The sequence below is a fragment of the Ylistrum balloti genome, unplaced genomic scaffold (genome assembly GCF_031769215.1).
Source record: "Ylistrum balloti isolate Yb309-2 unplaced genomic scaffold, AGI_CSIRO_Ybal_v1 Utg371540, whole genome shotgun sequence".
Taxonomy (NCBI): domain Eukaryota; kingdom Metazoa; phylum Mollusca; class Bivalvia; order Pectinida; family Pectinidae; genus Ylistrum; species Ylistrum balloti.
Window position 1 is genome coordinate 72,931 of NW_026782794.1, and position 17,593 is coordinate 90,523.

General features: G+C 36.2%; 1 protein-coding gene across 2 annotated transcripts in view; it reads left to right on the forward strand.

Moving 5' to 3' along the window:
- LOC132562889 (stathmin-like) overlaps positions 1-2,990 on the forward strand; it is a 39,001-nt gene extending 36,011 nt beyond the window's left edge. For both annotated transcript variants that reach the window (XM_060227665.1, XM_060227666.1), the window contains exons 4-7: positions 507-698; positions 1,044-1,190; positions 2,044-2,184; positions 2,689-2,990. In XM_060227665.1, the coding sequence (XP_060083648.1) occupies positions 507-698; positions 1,044-1,190; positions 2,044-2,184; positions 2,689-2,751 (543 nt within the window). In that variant the 3' untranslated portion in view covers positions 2,752-2,990. The remainder of the gene's footprint in view (positions 1-506; positions 699-1,043; positions 1,191-2,043; positions 2,185-2,688) is intronic.
- Positions 2,991-17,593: the final 14,603 nt, after the last annotated feature.

A 17,593-nucleotide genomic window follows, 5' to 3' on the forward strand; every position in this document is an offset into this window, starting at 1 on the left:
GTTAAAGCCTAAATGGGTGAATGGTTCAGATAAAGCAGATCAGACTATTTTGTTAAATACCTTGGTGCTTAGAGGTCAGAATATCAGGGTTTGTAGAAGAGTTACAATGTAGGGTCTGTGTATGTTTCTGGCATCATGATATATATGGTGTACTTTTTTTTAAGTGTAAAATTCCAAGATTAAGACAGACACCAGCACCACTCTTTAACCAACCTTTATATTTTAATATGTTAAATAATGAACCTCTCGGTGGTCTACATTGTCATAAGTATCATATATTGACATTTAACGTCTGCTCTTAAAACTTTTTATGATTCAATGTGCTGGTGGAGATATTACTTTTTATTGGTGAAGTCTACCCTGGTTTTTATATGATTGATGTTTTATGACAGTGAGATTAGCATGCTTCTGTCAAAAGCTGCAAATAGAATAATATAGTGTGTCACAAGTATGACTAGTGATCATGTTTAATTCTGTATTGCATCACTTTTCTATCTACTTTATAGTCCATAGAGGCACAGAAAGTGGAATTTGCTGCACGAGAGAAAACAAAAATCCAAGAAGTAATGTCAAAATCGATGGAACAGGAGGAGCAGTTTGCCAGAGCTGCACACGACAAGCTACGTAGGTCTATGGAAATCACAAAGGAGAACCGCAAACTCCAAATTATGGCTCTTCAAGACAAGCTCCGAGATCATGTACGTTATTACCACAACTTCATTTGTTTGTTAGATATCTTGATGCCTTTCAGCTGGTTGGATAGTTTCAGATTTTACCATTAACTATATTAGAATTACTGTTTTATATGGTATTCAACTTCAATCTTCCCCGTCTAACTATAATACTGATCATTTACGGTTAATGAGTCGCATTGTTGTTCAAGATATTCCAAGCACATTCTGTCAAAGTATTACATAATATATGTATGAGAAAATTATAATGAGTAAAACACATACAAAATGATGTGGAAGATTTGACTCTCAGTAGACTGGATGTTGTTTTAGATATTGATGTTGTCTTTGATTTGTGTCTGATAACAACAGTTGGCCAGGGTGGAAGAAGTTTGTAAAAATAGTGACAGTATGGCCAAAGATCTCAGCTTAAAAGAAAAAATTGATCAGAAACTTGAAGCAAAAGAGGAAAACCGTAAAGCTCAACTGCAAGCCTTGCTAGTCCGCCTCAAAGATCACGTAAGATCAGTGTTTGCCTGTCAGTATGATGTTCTGGAGTTTGGGCATGGCTTGTCATTTCACAAAATATCCTGGCATGTTACTTTGGAGAATCAGTCAAAAAATTATATTTCTCCTGTACGGTGTTAAGCAAATCAATCAAACATATGATTCAGAAGAAAAACATTTCATGTACTCGAATGTATACATACAGTGCTTGTTACTATAGTAGGTGTGAAATGACCTGATTGGCTGAACAGTCCTCATGCCCATTCTCTCTTCATCACCTTTGTGTTTTATTCTGTTGGCTTCTTATCTATCATTCTCATTATTTTAGAATACATTGATAAATATATTTTCATGTGAAATGATAGTTTTATTTCCCACAAACCATCCTTTAGTACATTAATATCTAAATTAAATTGCTGTTTAAAGAATGCTTTTCTGAATATCATGTATAATTGTTTGATTCAAATTTTCACATATTTTAAAATCATAGAAGCTGTTTGAGATATCTATCTCCCTAATCCTTTTTATTTTTCTGCTTGTAAACCTGTCATTTTTAACTTATTGTTCTGTGTATCCTTGTCCTCATGTCACTTTACTCTGGTGTGTCTTCTTTCTGATTTCACCAACATAGAGGAAGAAATTTCCTCATATCTGGCCATTTATTACAATTAGAAGAAAAGTTATTTCAGGTATAATTTTCAAAGGCAAGTGCCCTTTCATCATTTCATGCCAAAGTGAGGCTTCCTGTTTTTGACTTACATTGTTGTAAAATAGAGCAGAAGATTACACTTCATAAAATTTGGTTGTCATTACCGTACATAAATTTTCTGTTGCTAATTTCTGTCGCATGGACTGTATTTGATAGGCAAAACATATTGAGGATGTTTGCAAGGCCAGTGAGAACATCAACAAAGCACAGGAAGAGAAAATGATAAACAAGATGGAAAATGCTCTAAGGAACCGTGAAGAGCACTTGCGAGCACTGCAAGATCGGCTCAAGGAACATGTAAGATTGAGGACTATCTGTTTTTGGTGTGGGCTTCAAGTCTAGCTTTCAATTTTATATGAGAAATGGGAAATAATTAGTGAATACAATGCTGAACGGCCAACTGTTGTTTGTGGTGGTGACTTGGATTGTTTTGTTTTAGAAAAATACATGAGCATGCTGTTGTAAACTTTTATACACTTAAAATTTTCTAACTTTTTTCATGTTTGTCTCCTTTATTAGAATGAAACAAATAATGAAAGGTTTTTTCTTTTCTTTTCTTTATTTTTTAATTTCTTATTCAGTAAGATAATTCTGGTATTTTAGAAATTAGTTCTTGACTAAGTATTCCCATCAAATATGGAAATATTCTTTAATGGAAAAAGAGAGAGAAATTTAAGTTTGAAAAATTGTTATAAGACATTGATGATAGAGAAAAACATACAATATTGAAGGAGACAAACTCAAAGATATTTGAAACTATTTCTCACAATGCAATAAAATATTTTCACTGTTGTTTTCCAGGAGCGTAAAATTGAGGAAGTCCGGAGGAACAAACTGAATTTACAGATCACCAATTCTGACTAAGGGGTATAACCCCTACCTATCTACCCCGCCCTTTTACTCTGCCCTGTGTTCACGGTGTCGTCAAATGAAAGGACAAAGAACAATGTCTGCACAGTTTTATGGATTATTTATCTACATTAAACCAACCTTGTACTGTTTTTGTGAGAAAGTGTGATTGTCAGTTTTCATGTTGATCTCCCTGGATGTTAAGTTTTGTTTAAATGCATACCTCTTTATCGTACACAGTATTTTCTCAATTTATTGGCAGCTTCTATTTTAAATTTTTTTTTTTTTGTTATATTTTCTCTGTTGAAGGCTTTTTGGCAATATTTAAATTTACATTGAGCATTTTCATTGGTTGCTGAGTATTCATGTGAACAGAGTTTTATTTTGTACTACAACCAGTTAAGAATCAAAATGCTGACTACATGTCAAAGTGATTTACTGCAGTAACACATTGGTATCAAACTGGTTGAGTTATTTTGAAACCCTAGTCATATGGAAATGTTTACGTTTAAACATCATATATTTTGTACTTTTTTTGTTATCAGTTTACATTCCATGTCATTGATTTCAGGTTTTCATTTCTGATTATTTTTTTACAAAAGCACAGCATTGAAGTCATCTGATTTTTGTCTCAGAGATGCACCCCATCATCAAGCAGTTTCACATTGTTTATTTAAAAGCATCTTTCCTCTTCAACAGTATTTTTGATTTTGAGTTGTGTGTAACCTGCACTGATTACGAAATATAATCAAGTCTTTGTTGTTAGTAGTAGTTAGTGCAGCGATTTGTGTGAACGATTACTTCCTCTAGAAAAGACACATAGAGAGTCTATAACTAGAGTAAAGAGAGTAACCTTGTGTATGTAAACACTTGCAAAGTTTTTTTTTCAGAATTCTTTTTCTTCTTAATTGTTTTCTGTCTCCAGAATAAATACAAATAAATAGAGAATCAAACGCATTCTGAGAGTGATCATTCAGAAGACATTAGGTCATTGTCGTGTTTTGGTAATGGAAGATACAACAAAGTGTTTATTGTTAGTGACTATGCAATTCTGGAAGTCTGACCAATAATTTCAGTCCTACTGGAACAGAAAGATTGAAAACAAAGGCTGTTATTAATTAAGAATGAATTTGTTGTTGGATTCTGTGTGTTCTTTATCAGTTCGGTTTATAGACAGTGCCAGAAGTTGTTATTCAGAAGCTGTTAGGTTCTCTTTTATGTTACAACAATAATAAAACTTACTTCTCCGAAAGGATATAATGTATAACATAGTAATAGTACTTACCAGGGGTAGTTGTAGTGTTTGTTTACCAGCTGAGTTTGGGTAGGCCTAACAAATGTCGCCAAATATTGATAACAAAATCTTAGTATTTTCTTAAATGAAATATGCTTAAGTTAGGCAGAAAAACAAAACTAGAATTTAATTAGTATAAAATATTGACATTTTCCAGATACCTAATTGCGCAAGGTTGGCATGAGAAAAGACACTGAGTATAGAAAGACTAGTGCTGGATAGTTAAATGGAGATACTCAAGTGCTGAATCTGTAAATAGCTGTATACAAATAACAAGTAGTAGCTTAGTGTCTGGTAGTTAATCTCTTGTATGTTTATTTGCACTAAGCAATGCATACCAGTTTGTACAGTTCCTCTCCATATAGGCAATATCCTAGGTTAGACAGTCAATCATAACAATGAATGGTGCTTTTGCTGTGTACAGCTCAAAAAGTGGTGTAAACGTAATTCCTTAGAGCAGAAGAACTTTTAGCATCAACATCAAGTGTGGACAAGTTTGTGTTACGATAAAATTCTGCACAATGCACGAAAAAAACTGCATGCAAATAAATGTTTGATGAGAAATATTTCTTGTCAGCAACTGTGTTAGAATGTTTTCACCCTGTACAAGTTTAGTGCTATTGATCAAGTTGGTGTTTGGGACCAAAACAAAACCATGACTGCCATGCATGTTAATACTATGTATGTTTCAACACTGTTATGTATCCTCCGTGTAATCTTCATACTCCATGTAACAGTATCACAGTTCATAGGTATTGTTTTGTGTGTGACTTAAAATTGCCAAGTTACTATACTGTACTGTGTCAAATTTTTGTGCCATTGATGGTGAGAATTGTCATGTTGATGGAAAATTTGTAGACATATAATATATTTCTTCATCAGTATAGCTTAATTGTGACAATTTTGCTTCCAGTTTTACATTTCAACTTCATGGAGAATTTCATCTATACATGTATGTACATAATGAGCTTATAATACTAGATTGATAGTGGACAACTATCTTAGAAGTATGTATCATTGAGTGGTTCCAGTATCATCCTGTTGCTTTTCTAGCCATTTGTCTTCATTCAATTAACAATTGATATTTAATTATCTTCTAGTCAAATCCATGTTATCTAAAACTGTTTGTTTGACAATCTTGTGTATTTCTGTTTCATATTGATAGCTTGGTGTTACGGGTGTAGCTTCAATATAAGGAACTTCCCCACAACATGAACATTTTATCGAAATGTAACAAAACTTGTGTTAGGAAGAACTTTGGAGTTGGGAGTGCCAAGTGCTACACCTGTAACAATAAATTTATAAAGATGTAACCACAAGTTGCTAAGTATGCTTGATAGCAAAACGAGTCGAGCCGACAGAATGACACCATCAAATGGCGGTATTCAGATTGTCCTGTTCAAAGTAATTGTTCTATGGCATGCAACTTTGTGTCTAACTGTAAGACTGCAAATTACAGTCCTGTTCACCAATAGATACAATTATTTAGCTTTTGTATGTTTGTATTTTTTGCCGAAATTATCTCTTTTTCTGTAATGATCAATAAAACGCTTAGTTTATGAAAGTCTTTGTTTCTTATTTCTGTCATAAACAGCTGGACAAGATTTATGTGCATATTTGCAGTAAGACACTGGGTCTTAAAAGCAAATGTGATACTTCTCTGCTAAATTATGTATTTAGTCTTAAGTGTCTCAAGTTGTCAGTTCTCATTAACACGACTTGTACTGATAATTAGCAAAAGTTTTGCTGTTGCAGGTAAAATTTTAGAATAATGCTGACTACTCAAAAGTACAACCATCTTCTCATTGTTACTGGTACCTTCCGGAGACCACAAAAATCGCCCCATGTACGAGTTTGTTTCAATCCTCCAAGGTCAAAATAAGACATTTTCAAGAGATGTAAAATTGAGCTCTCCATCCATCTAGGGCAGCTTTTCTGAGCCACAATTTAAAAACTAGATTTATGAAACATTTCGGTGTAGTGCTGTAGTTGTGTGTAATAATGAAAACTAAAGACTTATAGCATCTATATTAACTTACTATAAGGTAGATGTGACTATTGAGATGTTTCTACCAACAGCTAGGTACACAGGTGTCCTGAGATTTTAAGGTGTGTTAACTTCTCTACCTTACATACTTACTATAAGGTAGATGTGACTATTGAGATTTTTCTACCAACAGCTAGGTACACAGGTGTCCTGAGATTTTAAGGTGTGTTAACTTCTCTACCTTACATACTTACTATAAGGTAGATGTGACTTGAGATGTTTCTACCAACAGCTAGGTACACATGTGTCCTGAGATTTTAAGGTGTGTTAACTTCTCTACCTTTACACACCTCTACTACATCCAAGTGTGGATTATTACCCACCATCATATGTTGATGGACTGTTCTAATTGCTCTTCATCTGTAGTCTATTGTCCGTCTGGCTGTCTGTAATTCTAGAGACTTTTAACTTCCACAGGTGTATACACGTACAAATAGTGCTACTACCTGTATGTAATTCAGTACACCCGTCTCTTTAATCATTATTTGATATTTACCTTCGTTGTCGGTACTCTTGTTTCTTTAGAAGTACTGAATAAATCATTTTCAAATTTCCAGTGTAGATTCCCATTCATTCTTTGTTCTCCAGAATGCATTCTCATGTTAAAGGGGAAAACAAAATGACCAACAAGCAACCATCTTCGCTTTTGACAGTCGAATTTTATTAGTTATTTTTGGAGAAGGATGGATCCTTCCAAAAGAAATGTGTATATGTAGGTTCCCTTTGGCCCATTGTTGCGTTCTTTAAATTGTAGGAATGGTCAGAAAAATAACTGACGAGTGGCTATCTTGGATTTTGTCTTTGTAATTTTCTTAATATTTTGATTTCTTGGTAAGTGCAGATTATATTCCTTTTGATTCTGGGCATGATCAGAGAGATAAAATGGCCGACTGGCAACCATTTTTGATTTTAACCCATGAAAATTTATTATGGCAATTTCTTAACAAGTACTGGATTGATTTTTGTCAAATCTTTTAAATCGCTTCTCCTTTGTCTCTAATTGTGCTTTTCTGATTTTGGGAATGATCGGAAAACCAAAATGTGGGATTTGACATATGGTTGATAGTGGGAACGTTAAGAATTGAAAAGATCAAAATAAAGCCCAAACAATATTCGGTGCCAAGGTCCCTCTCGGATCTGTTTGTATTTTCCAAAGCCAACCATTTCACTTCTAGTGTTAAAGGTATATTGTATTAGTCCTGTCCCTCCAGTTTGTAGGGAAGGTGGACATATAGCGTTAATCTTGTCCCTCTGTCTCCGTCTAGAGAACTTATTGTATTTGGTTCATACATACTTGCAAAATGTCATAATATTATGTTCTGCATCCTATTTTAAAGTTTTCAAGGTTAAAGGGGTCTAAGGTCAGCCTGACAACCTGTGAAAATCCAATGCATAGAATCAGGACATCCTTGCATGTCTTAGTCTCTAGTTTTATATCTGTTCGATTGAAACGGAGAATTGGTGCATTTAAGTATCAATTTAGTAAGGACTCTCGTTGAAATGGTTTTCTATATAAACTTAGCTATATGTATAGCTTAGTATGTACTAAAACATCAGTTCTTTTATTGTTTAGAAATCACGTTGCTTCTGTCATAACATGAACTAGATGGAACATAGTAACATCGCCCAAGAGATCGACGTTCATTATTGCTTACAAGCTACAGTGGATTTTGATTAACTACTAACTCAACCTGCCTTAAGATTGTCAGATTTCAGAATACCTTTAGATGTCTTTACAGACAGACTTTGTTCAACAGCAGAATGATACAAGTTTGGATTTAGTATTTCTTAAACGTGAAGTCTGACATTAAGGTTGTTATAGCCAGAAGAATGGTTTTTGTTGATGATTAAAATAAAGAATGATGGAGTGGATTTGGAAGAAGATTTCCAATTATGCTTAACACGTAAAAATACTTCCTCTATCTATATAACAACAAAATCGTCGTGGACGAAAATTGTGTTAAAATATAAGTTATTTTCATACTGGTATATAAATGACTTCTGACAAGGCTACCGATAATTGTACTATTACCCTGAAGTGGGGACTGGATATAGAATTTGATGCTAGGAAACGACCGTTATCAATGACAGCACGACAAGCCATTAGTCCATCAGGACCATTTAATTACAGACCTCTCTAGGGTGATATCCATTGTATATAAACCGATTGATGTCCAGCTAAGGTTCTGTACTAGGTACAGGACTTGCGACCTTCTACGTGGAACCGTCTGGTATTAGAATCCATCGCTCAGGAAGTCGGGGACTTAAGTAATTACTACTAATATTGAGGTTGAAACGTTATCAATATACACAGACCAAATGGTTCAGTGTCGGGAGAGTTCCACTGGGAGTGCTTTACTTGTCTTGTCAGGCAAAAGAACAATATTGTATGTGTTGATGTTTTCATTTATATTCATTTCCCGTCGTTTAATTTTGAATATATTTGCCCGTAAGGAAGACAAAACTGGCAGGAACACGACATAAGCCTGGCAAATGCCACGTACTTTGACGATCGACGTTTTCTCTGTGACCCTTTGCTCCTGGTCAACAGACCTGCTCCATAGTGTCTACATTTTATCCCGAAATATACCAGACAAGTCCAGGTACTATTACTGGGGAATCGATAGAACGACAGGCCAACATCATCAAAGCGAGTTCTGTCCCTTACACTATGTTTGGTTTGGTTTTAATATTCCAGGAAGAATTATTAAAAGTGAAGCTAAGCATATATTTGTATCCCCGCCATGGTCTGTCTGTCCGTCTGTCTGCCTATCTGTCTGTTACAGACTGAGATTTCTTTCATTCGATTTTAACTAAACTTGGTATATTGCTTTATATCGATACGATTACGGATGAGTTTTTATGGGTCAATATTTATAGGGCTTTATCTAATGTAAATATGTGATATTGTTAGTATTTCTGTGTGAAATAACAAGCAAGCGATACTTAAACAATGCCATACAAAAGATCATCTTAAAGTGCTATTTTGAAGTGTAAGTAGCAAGTATTCGTAAATTGATAAAAAAACGAGCATTGCCCTTTGAAGTGTTACGATAGCAAAGCTTTTACCAATTAAACAAATCTATTACTTATAAATGAAATATTGAAAATCATCGTCGATAAAAATGTGTTCTTTACTTTTTAAGTAAAATAAGTTTCATTTTTCTGTTAATACATATTGATTTTTTATATATGTTTATAATTAAAGAGCTGAAATCTATGCATATATCACAAAAGAATCAGATCTGACGTATTATTTCAAACTATGTTTTTCATTGCTTTTGCTATGGTAAATATTTCTCTGTCTAAGACAAGAACTAATAAGGATTTTTTTTTCCACTTTCCTGCACAAATTGGTGATTTTTTTTAACAAAGTGGACACGGGTTGTCTCTCTTTAGATACATTTTGTAGAAAACAAAGACGGAAGTGGTAAGATTTCTTCTGTATATCAATTCCACGGTTATTATCATCAGCACCACGGTTATTATCATCAGCACCGCGGTTATTATCATCAGCACCATGGTTACATCTACGATGCACGTTTTAATATCAAGAAAGAGATTAGAAAGTTTAGAAGAAACGCCGGATAAACGATTACTTTACATCTAAGACATTGGATACACGTACGTTTAACCCACCATGATCAGATGAAGGGCTGTTCAAAATCGCCCGACGTCTTTATCTGTGACCCGTCCATGAACCGTCCGTGCAATCAACACTGTTTCCTCTGTGTTGTGTTGAGTCATCTAAGGAGTTTTAGAAGAGGGTTTTTTTGTTTTTTTTTCTTTTTGACCGAATTTTATAAATAAATTTTAGAAGAGTTATTGTCTTCGTTCATTTCAGTTTTTTCCTCTTTCAACCGATTGCGATTCTGATCACACTTAATAGCATTATTGTCATGACATGAAATTGTGCATTTGACATTTGATGAGACAATTATCGTATAGTATTGTGTTGTGTTAAAGTGTACTGTATTGTATTGTGCTGAATTGCATTGTAATGTATTGTATTGTGTTCTGTTAAATTGTATTGTATTGAATTATATTGTATTATATTGTACTGTATTGTTTTATTGTATTTTATTGTGTTAAAATTGTGCTGTATTGTATTGTATTGTTGTATTGTATTATTGTATTGTATTGTATTGTACTATATTGTATTGTATTGTATTGTGTTAAATTGTGCTGTATTATATTGTATTGTACTGTACTGTATTGTATTGTAATGTATTGTATTATTGTATTGTATTGTAGTGTAGTGTATTGTACTGTACTGTATTGTATTATATTTACTGTACTGTATTGTATTGTTTTGCTTTGTATTGTATTCATTGTGATACAATAACTTATTTCTTGTATCTGAAATAATATTCTATTGATATCGTTTCCTTAGGAATATGATCCGCGTTACATTTGTGAAGTCATTCACCTCAGTGTATGTTGAAACTCGACAGTAGTCAGGTTTCTCCCGAACAAACGGGATTAATTATTTAACTTCCGGACTGAGAATTTTATAAGAGTTCACTTTATTTTGCTCTCTGTTGACAGTCAGGCTCTACCCTTTGGTATATACCATCCATATTACCTGATCTCGAGGGATATTGTCTCTTGTAAATGGCAAACAACTTCAGTGACTTTTTACGTATTCTAAATTCGGAACAAATCAACACAGTGTAAATGTTCTATCCAATATTTCAGCACTCAGCTTTTTCAGAACATTAGTTTTCACGCGTACGCATGGGAATCGGATTACTGTGGACGTGCCGAGGTCCATATCACCTCGGTAAATTATTTCATGTGAAAAACACATTTCAACACGTTGGGGTATTACGTAAGACCAGAGCAACAGACTTACATATACAGCTTCTCAACGGTATAAGACCTCAAATTCTTTTAGGTCTATTGGGAAAAAACTCCTTACTGGTAAATATGTTGGCTGCTTCCTCATTTACATTTGTACAGTGCTGATTACTGCCACTGCTGCCATAATTTTCATATAAACATGCTTAACTACGCAATACACCATATTATTTACTTATATTTTTGTACCTCGTCCAGAACATCATGCTGAGAACAGTGTACCACGTGACCCTCTCTATTACATTACATCGGTATATCGACACCACAGTACTACATAGCATTCTCTGTTACATTACGCCGGTTTATCGAAACCAATATACAACATGACACTCTCTGTTACATCGCGCCGGTTTATCGAAACCAATATACAACATGACACTCTCTGTTACATCACGCCGGTTTATCGAAACCAATATACAACATGACACTCTCTGTTACATCACGCAGGTTTATCGAAACCAATATACAACATGACACTCTCTGTTACATCACGCCGGTTTATCGAAACCAATATACAACATGACACTCTCTGTTACATCACGCCGATACATCGAAACCAATTACAACATGACACTCTCTGTTACATCACGCCGGTTTATCGAAACCAATATACAACATGACACTCTCTGTTACATCACGCCGGTTTATCGAAACCAATATACAACATGACACTCTCTGTTACATCACGCCGGTTTATCGAAACCAATATACAACATGACACTCTCTGTTACATCACGCCGATACATCGAAACCAATATACAACATGACACTCTCTGTTACATCACGCCGGTTTATCGAAACCAATATACAACATGACACTCTCTGTTACATCACGCCGGTTTATCGAAACCAATATACAACATGACACTCTCTGTTACATCACGCCGATACATCGAAACCAATATACAACATGACACTCTCTGTTACATCACGCCGATACATCGAAACCAATATACAACATGACACTCTCTGTTACATCACGCCGGTTTATCGAAACCAATATACAATATGACACTCTCTGTTACATCACGCCGGTTTATCGAAACCAATATACAACATGACACTCTCTGTTACATCACGCCGATACATCGAAACCAATATACAACATGACACTCTCTGTTACATCACGCCGGTTTATCGAAACCAATATACAACATGACACTCTCTGTTACATCACGCCGGTTTATCGAAACCAATATACAACATGACACTCTCTGTTACATCACGCCGATATATCGAAACCAATATACAACATGACACTCTCTGTTACATCACGCTGATTTATCGAAACCAATATACAACATGACTCTCTCTGTTACATCACGCCGATATATCGAAACCTTCACACCACGTGTAAATCTCTGTTACATTACGCTGGTATACCGACACCAATGTACGCCGGTATTTCAACACAAACACAACACGTGGTACTTTCTGTTACATCACGTCGGTATACCGACACCAACTTACGCCAGTATATCGACACCAACATACCACCTGGCACTCGGTGGTACATTACGCCGGTATATATACACCAACATACCACGTGGTACTTTCTGTTACATCACGCCAGTATACCGACACCAATGTACGCCAGTATATCGATACCAACACACCACATGGCACTCTGTGGTACATCACGTCGGTATACCGACACCAATGTACCACGTGACGCTCTGGTACATCATGTCTGTATAATGACACCAAAGTACCACGTGACGCTTGGTGGTACATCACGTAGGTATACCGACACCAAAGTATCACGTGGCACTCCGGTACATCACGTCTGTATAATGACACCAAAGTACCACGTGACGCTTGGTGGTACATCACGTCGGTATAACGACACCAAAGTACTACGTGACGCTCGGTGGTACATCACGTCGGTATACCTTCACCAGAGTACCACGTGACGCTCTGGTACATCACGTCGGTATACCTTCACCAGAGTACCACGTGACGCTCTGTTACATCACGTCGGTATAATGACACCAAAGTACCACGTGACGCTCGGTGGTACATCACGTCGGTATACGAAACCAAAGTACCCCGTGACGCTCGGTGGTACATCACGTCGGTGTAATGACACCAAAGTATCACGTGGCACTCTAGTACATCACGTCGGTATACCGACACCAAAGTACCACGTGACGCTCTGGTACATCACATCGGTATACCGACACCGAAGTACCACGTGACACTCTGTTACATCACATCGGTATACCGACACCAAAGTACCACGTGGTACTCTCTGTTACATTATGTCGGTATATCGACACCAACGTACCACGTGACACTCTGGTACATCACGACGGTATATCGACATCAAAGTACCACGTGCCATTCGGTGGTTCTTCACGTCTGGCCTATCCCAAGACTTGTTCACGACGCCTGATCACTGACTTAGAATAATGACGTGTTCAAGACGCCTGGCCAATAGTATCTTCGCGACTCGCAAATGACTTGTTCCCGGCTCGTGGCAAGTGATACGTGCATGACACCTTGTCAATGACTTGTTCATTATGCCAGGCCAATGGCGAATTCCTGATGCCTGGTCAGTGACTTGTTCCCGTTGCTTGGCCAATTGCTTGATCGCCTAGCGTTGGACTTAATCTCGACGACTGGCCGTTGACTTGTTCCAGACGCATGGACAACGATTAGGTCCGATGCATGGACAACGATTAGGTCCGATGCATGGACAACGATTTGGTCCGATGCCTGGACAAAGACTTATTGGCGACACCTAGTCAATCACTTTTTCCCGGAGTCTTGTTCACCACAATGTTCGCAATGCTTGGTCGTGACTGAGGTTTTCGATATAAGTTTTGTCCCAGAAAGACTATGTTACAATTGACACATGGTGGTAGGTCTAGTTTTCATGAATTTACCAGAATGTGATGAACTTGTTTATCTACCTATCTATCGAACGTATTGATTGATTGATTGATTGATTGATTAGTTGGTTGTTTGGCTGGTTGGTCGGGGTGCTTCTTCTCAGTGTTTCGGACAGCAGCAAAGTTTTAACAGTGAAGATGGGGAAAGTCTAGCTGTGAAATTATTACAAAGTACGCTGTAATATGTGTGAACACGTTTGCTTAACACACAACTAAATGAATTCATATTATATTAGGACAAGAAGCCATTAGTAAATGGTTTTCTCTTTATAAATGGCCCCTGTAACATTAATCATAAGCCCCCTTCCTTTCTCGGACTCCTAGTTTCTGATTCCGTTGAAAATATTCTCTTAAGAATATTTGTATGAGTAACCGATGTGTAAATCTCCAAACACGGTTTCTAACGGTCAATCATTGTCAAAACTAGACCCGTGTTCGATGTACGGAAGTGTACCATTCATTCCTATAATATCGCTATTAATTGTTGATAGGTCCGTCTCTAATCTAAACATACAGCGCAAACCCCGCAGACATTTGTCTACCTGCACCAACACGAGGTGTTGTAAGTGTTTGGTATTTACAACCATTGTCAGACTTGGTGATAAGCGGATACCTGTCGGATACCTGTCGATATGACTCCTCTTGTGACGTTGGCTGTGGTTTTGGCAGTCCGTGTCAGGGACTCAGCACTGATAAGGAAAAACGGGAAGGCCCTATCTTATATCACCACGCCACCTGTAGAAGACCTGTCCGGCATAGTTCATGCTAATACAAAAACTCATGAACAGGTTAAAAGAATTCGAGGCATGTTCGGAAATTCCACCGATATCTATAACTTACACGTCACGTGTCAATTTATCACAACATTGCGGGGCGCTGTTTTATTGTCTCTTAAATTTCCCTTGTTGGTTTGGGATAATCTGACTCTTGGAAAATACGGGGATGTGATGTCAAAATCTAATCATGAATTCCACTTCCATTTCCCAATCTTTGATCTATTAATAGTATTTCAATTTATTTTGATAACGTTTTGATATAACTGTTGATTTTTTTATACAAAATGTTATGATGATAACCAAACACGGCGGTTATTATGGTCGACGACGATGTTAAAACTAGCCAAGCCCTGCTACATATCCCATAATGCCTGGTGAACGTATTAACGTTAATGTGTTTTCGGTATATTGAAGACTTTTTGGGTTGGTTTCCTTATGTAACATTTCTGATCATCGCTTTTACCAACTTGTAGACAGTTATTTTAAATACAAACGTCAAGTAAGGAGCGAAATGGCTGAAACATCCACGGTCCCTCAGACTGGATTCTGTAATAGAGAGTGCTATTTGGGACGAAAATGCGTCCTGATAATTTGACAGCTGGGTTACAGATGTTTTCAAAAGCTCGAAAAATATGCAGTTGCTGTTTGTGGTGAAAAGAAATGTCTTCCCGGCTAAGTATAAATATATCTAGTGGTGATTCTCATTGCGAACATTCGTGAATTATGTTTTGATTGGTCGCCTGATTCTTACCACGTCAATTACGGAACTGATTGTAAAATAATCAATAATGATATATGATCGGTTTCACGGAAAGGGGTGTGTTTTATTTAGAGAGGAAAGAGTATGGATGAAACATAGTTATATAGAAAATTTCTATGAACGTATTGTATTTTCTAGAAAATATCTCTCGCGCATTTTGGGGGCCTATTTTAACATTTGCACGGTAGTGTGTGTTTATATTATCTGTGTAAGTTGTTGGATCATTGTATTATATAATTAGTTAATTAACATAAGCAAGGCACGTGTTAAAAAAAAACGGTGGGGTCTCTTCATTAACATTACATTTGAAATAGTATACCCATTCTTATAGAAGTCAGGGGTTTAACTGACTGAGACCTTCTGGATGATATTTAAACAGATCTGCTCGGCAATTATCAAAATGTCAACGAAACACATAACGACTAAACTAAATCTGTTTGTGAAGTTTGGAAAAACAACAAAAATCAAACCAAAACGAGGAAATTATTATCAGTTATCAAAATAATGTGTTATTAAAATACGAATTGTTTACCGTTATTAACTGACTGCAAACTATTTTTTTTTTTTTTTGAAAATTGTCACATTGATGTTCATTACAAATCATAATATATTATCGAAATATTGATTTACCGATAGCAGAGACGTATATATCACATGTGATATATACGTCTCTGCCGATAGTATGTCTACTATATTAACCATTGAATGTGTTCTCTCACTGCTCACCAACAATCAATCACTCAAAACAGTGAGAAATATTACCAACAGTTTGTACTGTGACAGACATAGTGTTCTCTCACTGCTCACCAACAATCAATCACTCAAAACAGTGAGAAATATTACCAACAGTTTGTACTGTGACAGACATAGTGTTCTCTCACTGCTCACCAACAACCAATCACTTAAAACAGTGAGAAATATTACCAACAAACAGACATAGTGTTCTCTCACTGCTCACCAACAATCAATCACTCAAAACAGTGAAAAATATTACCAACAGTTTGTACTGTGACAGACATAGTGTTCTCTCACTGCTCACCAACAACCAATCACTTAAAACAGTGAGACATATTACCAACAGTTTGTACTGTGACAGACATAGTGTTCTCTCACTGCTCACCAACAACCAATCACTTAAAACAGTGAGAAATATTATCAACAGTTAGTACTTGGTCAGACATAGTGTTCTCTCACTGCTCACCAACAACCAATCACTTAAAACAGTGAGAAATATTACCAACAGTTTGTACTGTGACAGACATAGTGTTCTCTCACTCCTCGTCAACAACCAATCACTTAAAACAGTGAGAAATATTACCAACAGTTTGTACTGTGACAGACATAGTGTTCTCTCACTGCTCACCAACAACCAATCACTTAAAACAGTGAGAAATATTACCAACAGTTTGTACTGTGACAGACATAGTGTTCTCTCACTGCTCACCAACAACCAATCACTTAAAACAGTGAGAAATATTACCAACAGTTTGTACTGTGACAGACATAGTGTTCTCTCACTGCTCACCAACAACCAATCACTTAAAACAGTGAGAAATATTATCAACAGTTTGTACTTGGTCAGACATAGTGTTCTCTCACTGCTCACCAACAACCAATCACTTAAAACAGTGAGAAATATTACCAACAGTTTGTACTGTGACAGACATAGTGTTCTCTCACTGCTCACCAACAACCAATCACTTAAAACAGTGAGAAATATTACCAACAGTTTGTACTTGGTCAGACATAGTGTTCTCTCACTGCTCACCAACAACCAATCACTTAAAACAGTGAGACATATTACCAACAGTTTGTACTGTGACAGACATAGTGTTCTCTCACTGCTCACCAACAACCAATCACTTAAAACAGTGAGAAATATTTCAACAGTTTGTACGTGTGTGCTCACCAACAACCAATCACTTAAAACAGTGAGACATATTACCAACAGTTTGTACTGTGACAGACATAGTGTTCGTGCGAGTTTTTTTTTCACATGTGTGTCTAAACAGAAACAGGTGGACAATCTGACTTGTGTGTGTTTCCTTAGCTACCAACAAATAGTACATTTATTGTGCTATCATCAAGATCACGTGTTCTCATGTCAAAATATGTGACACTGACCTGATATAAAGTGATTATCAAATATATAGACTGTTTTTCATATTAATTTCGGAAAATATCCCCAACCGATAATTACATGAAATTTGTGTTGACTTTTTAATA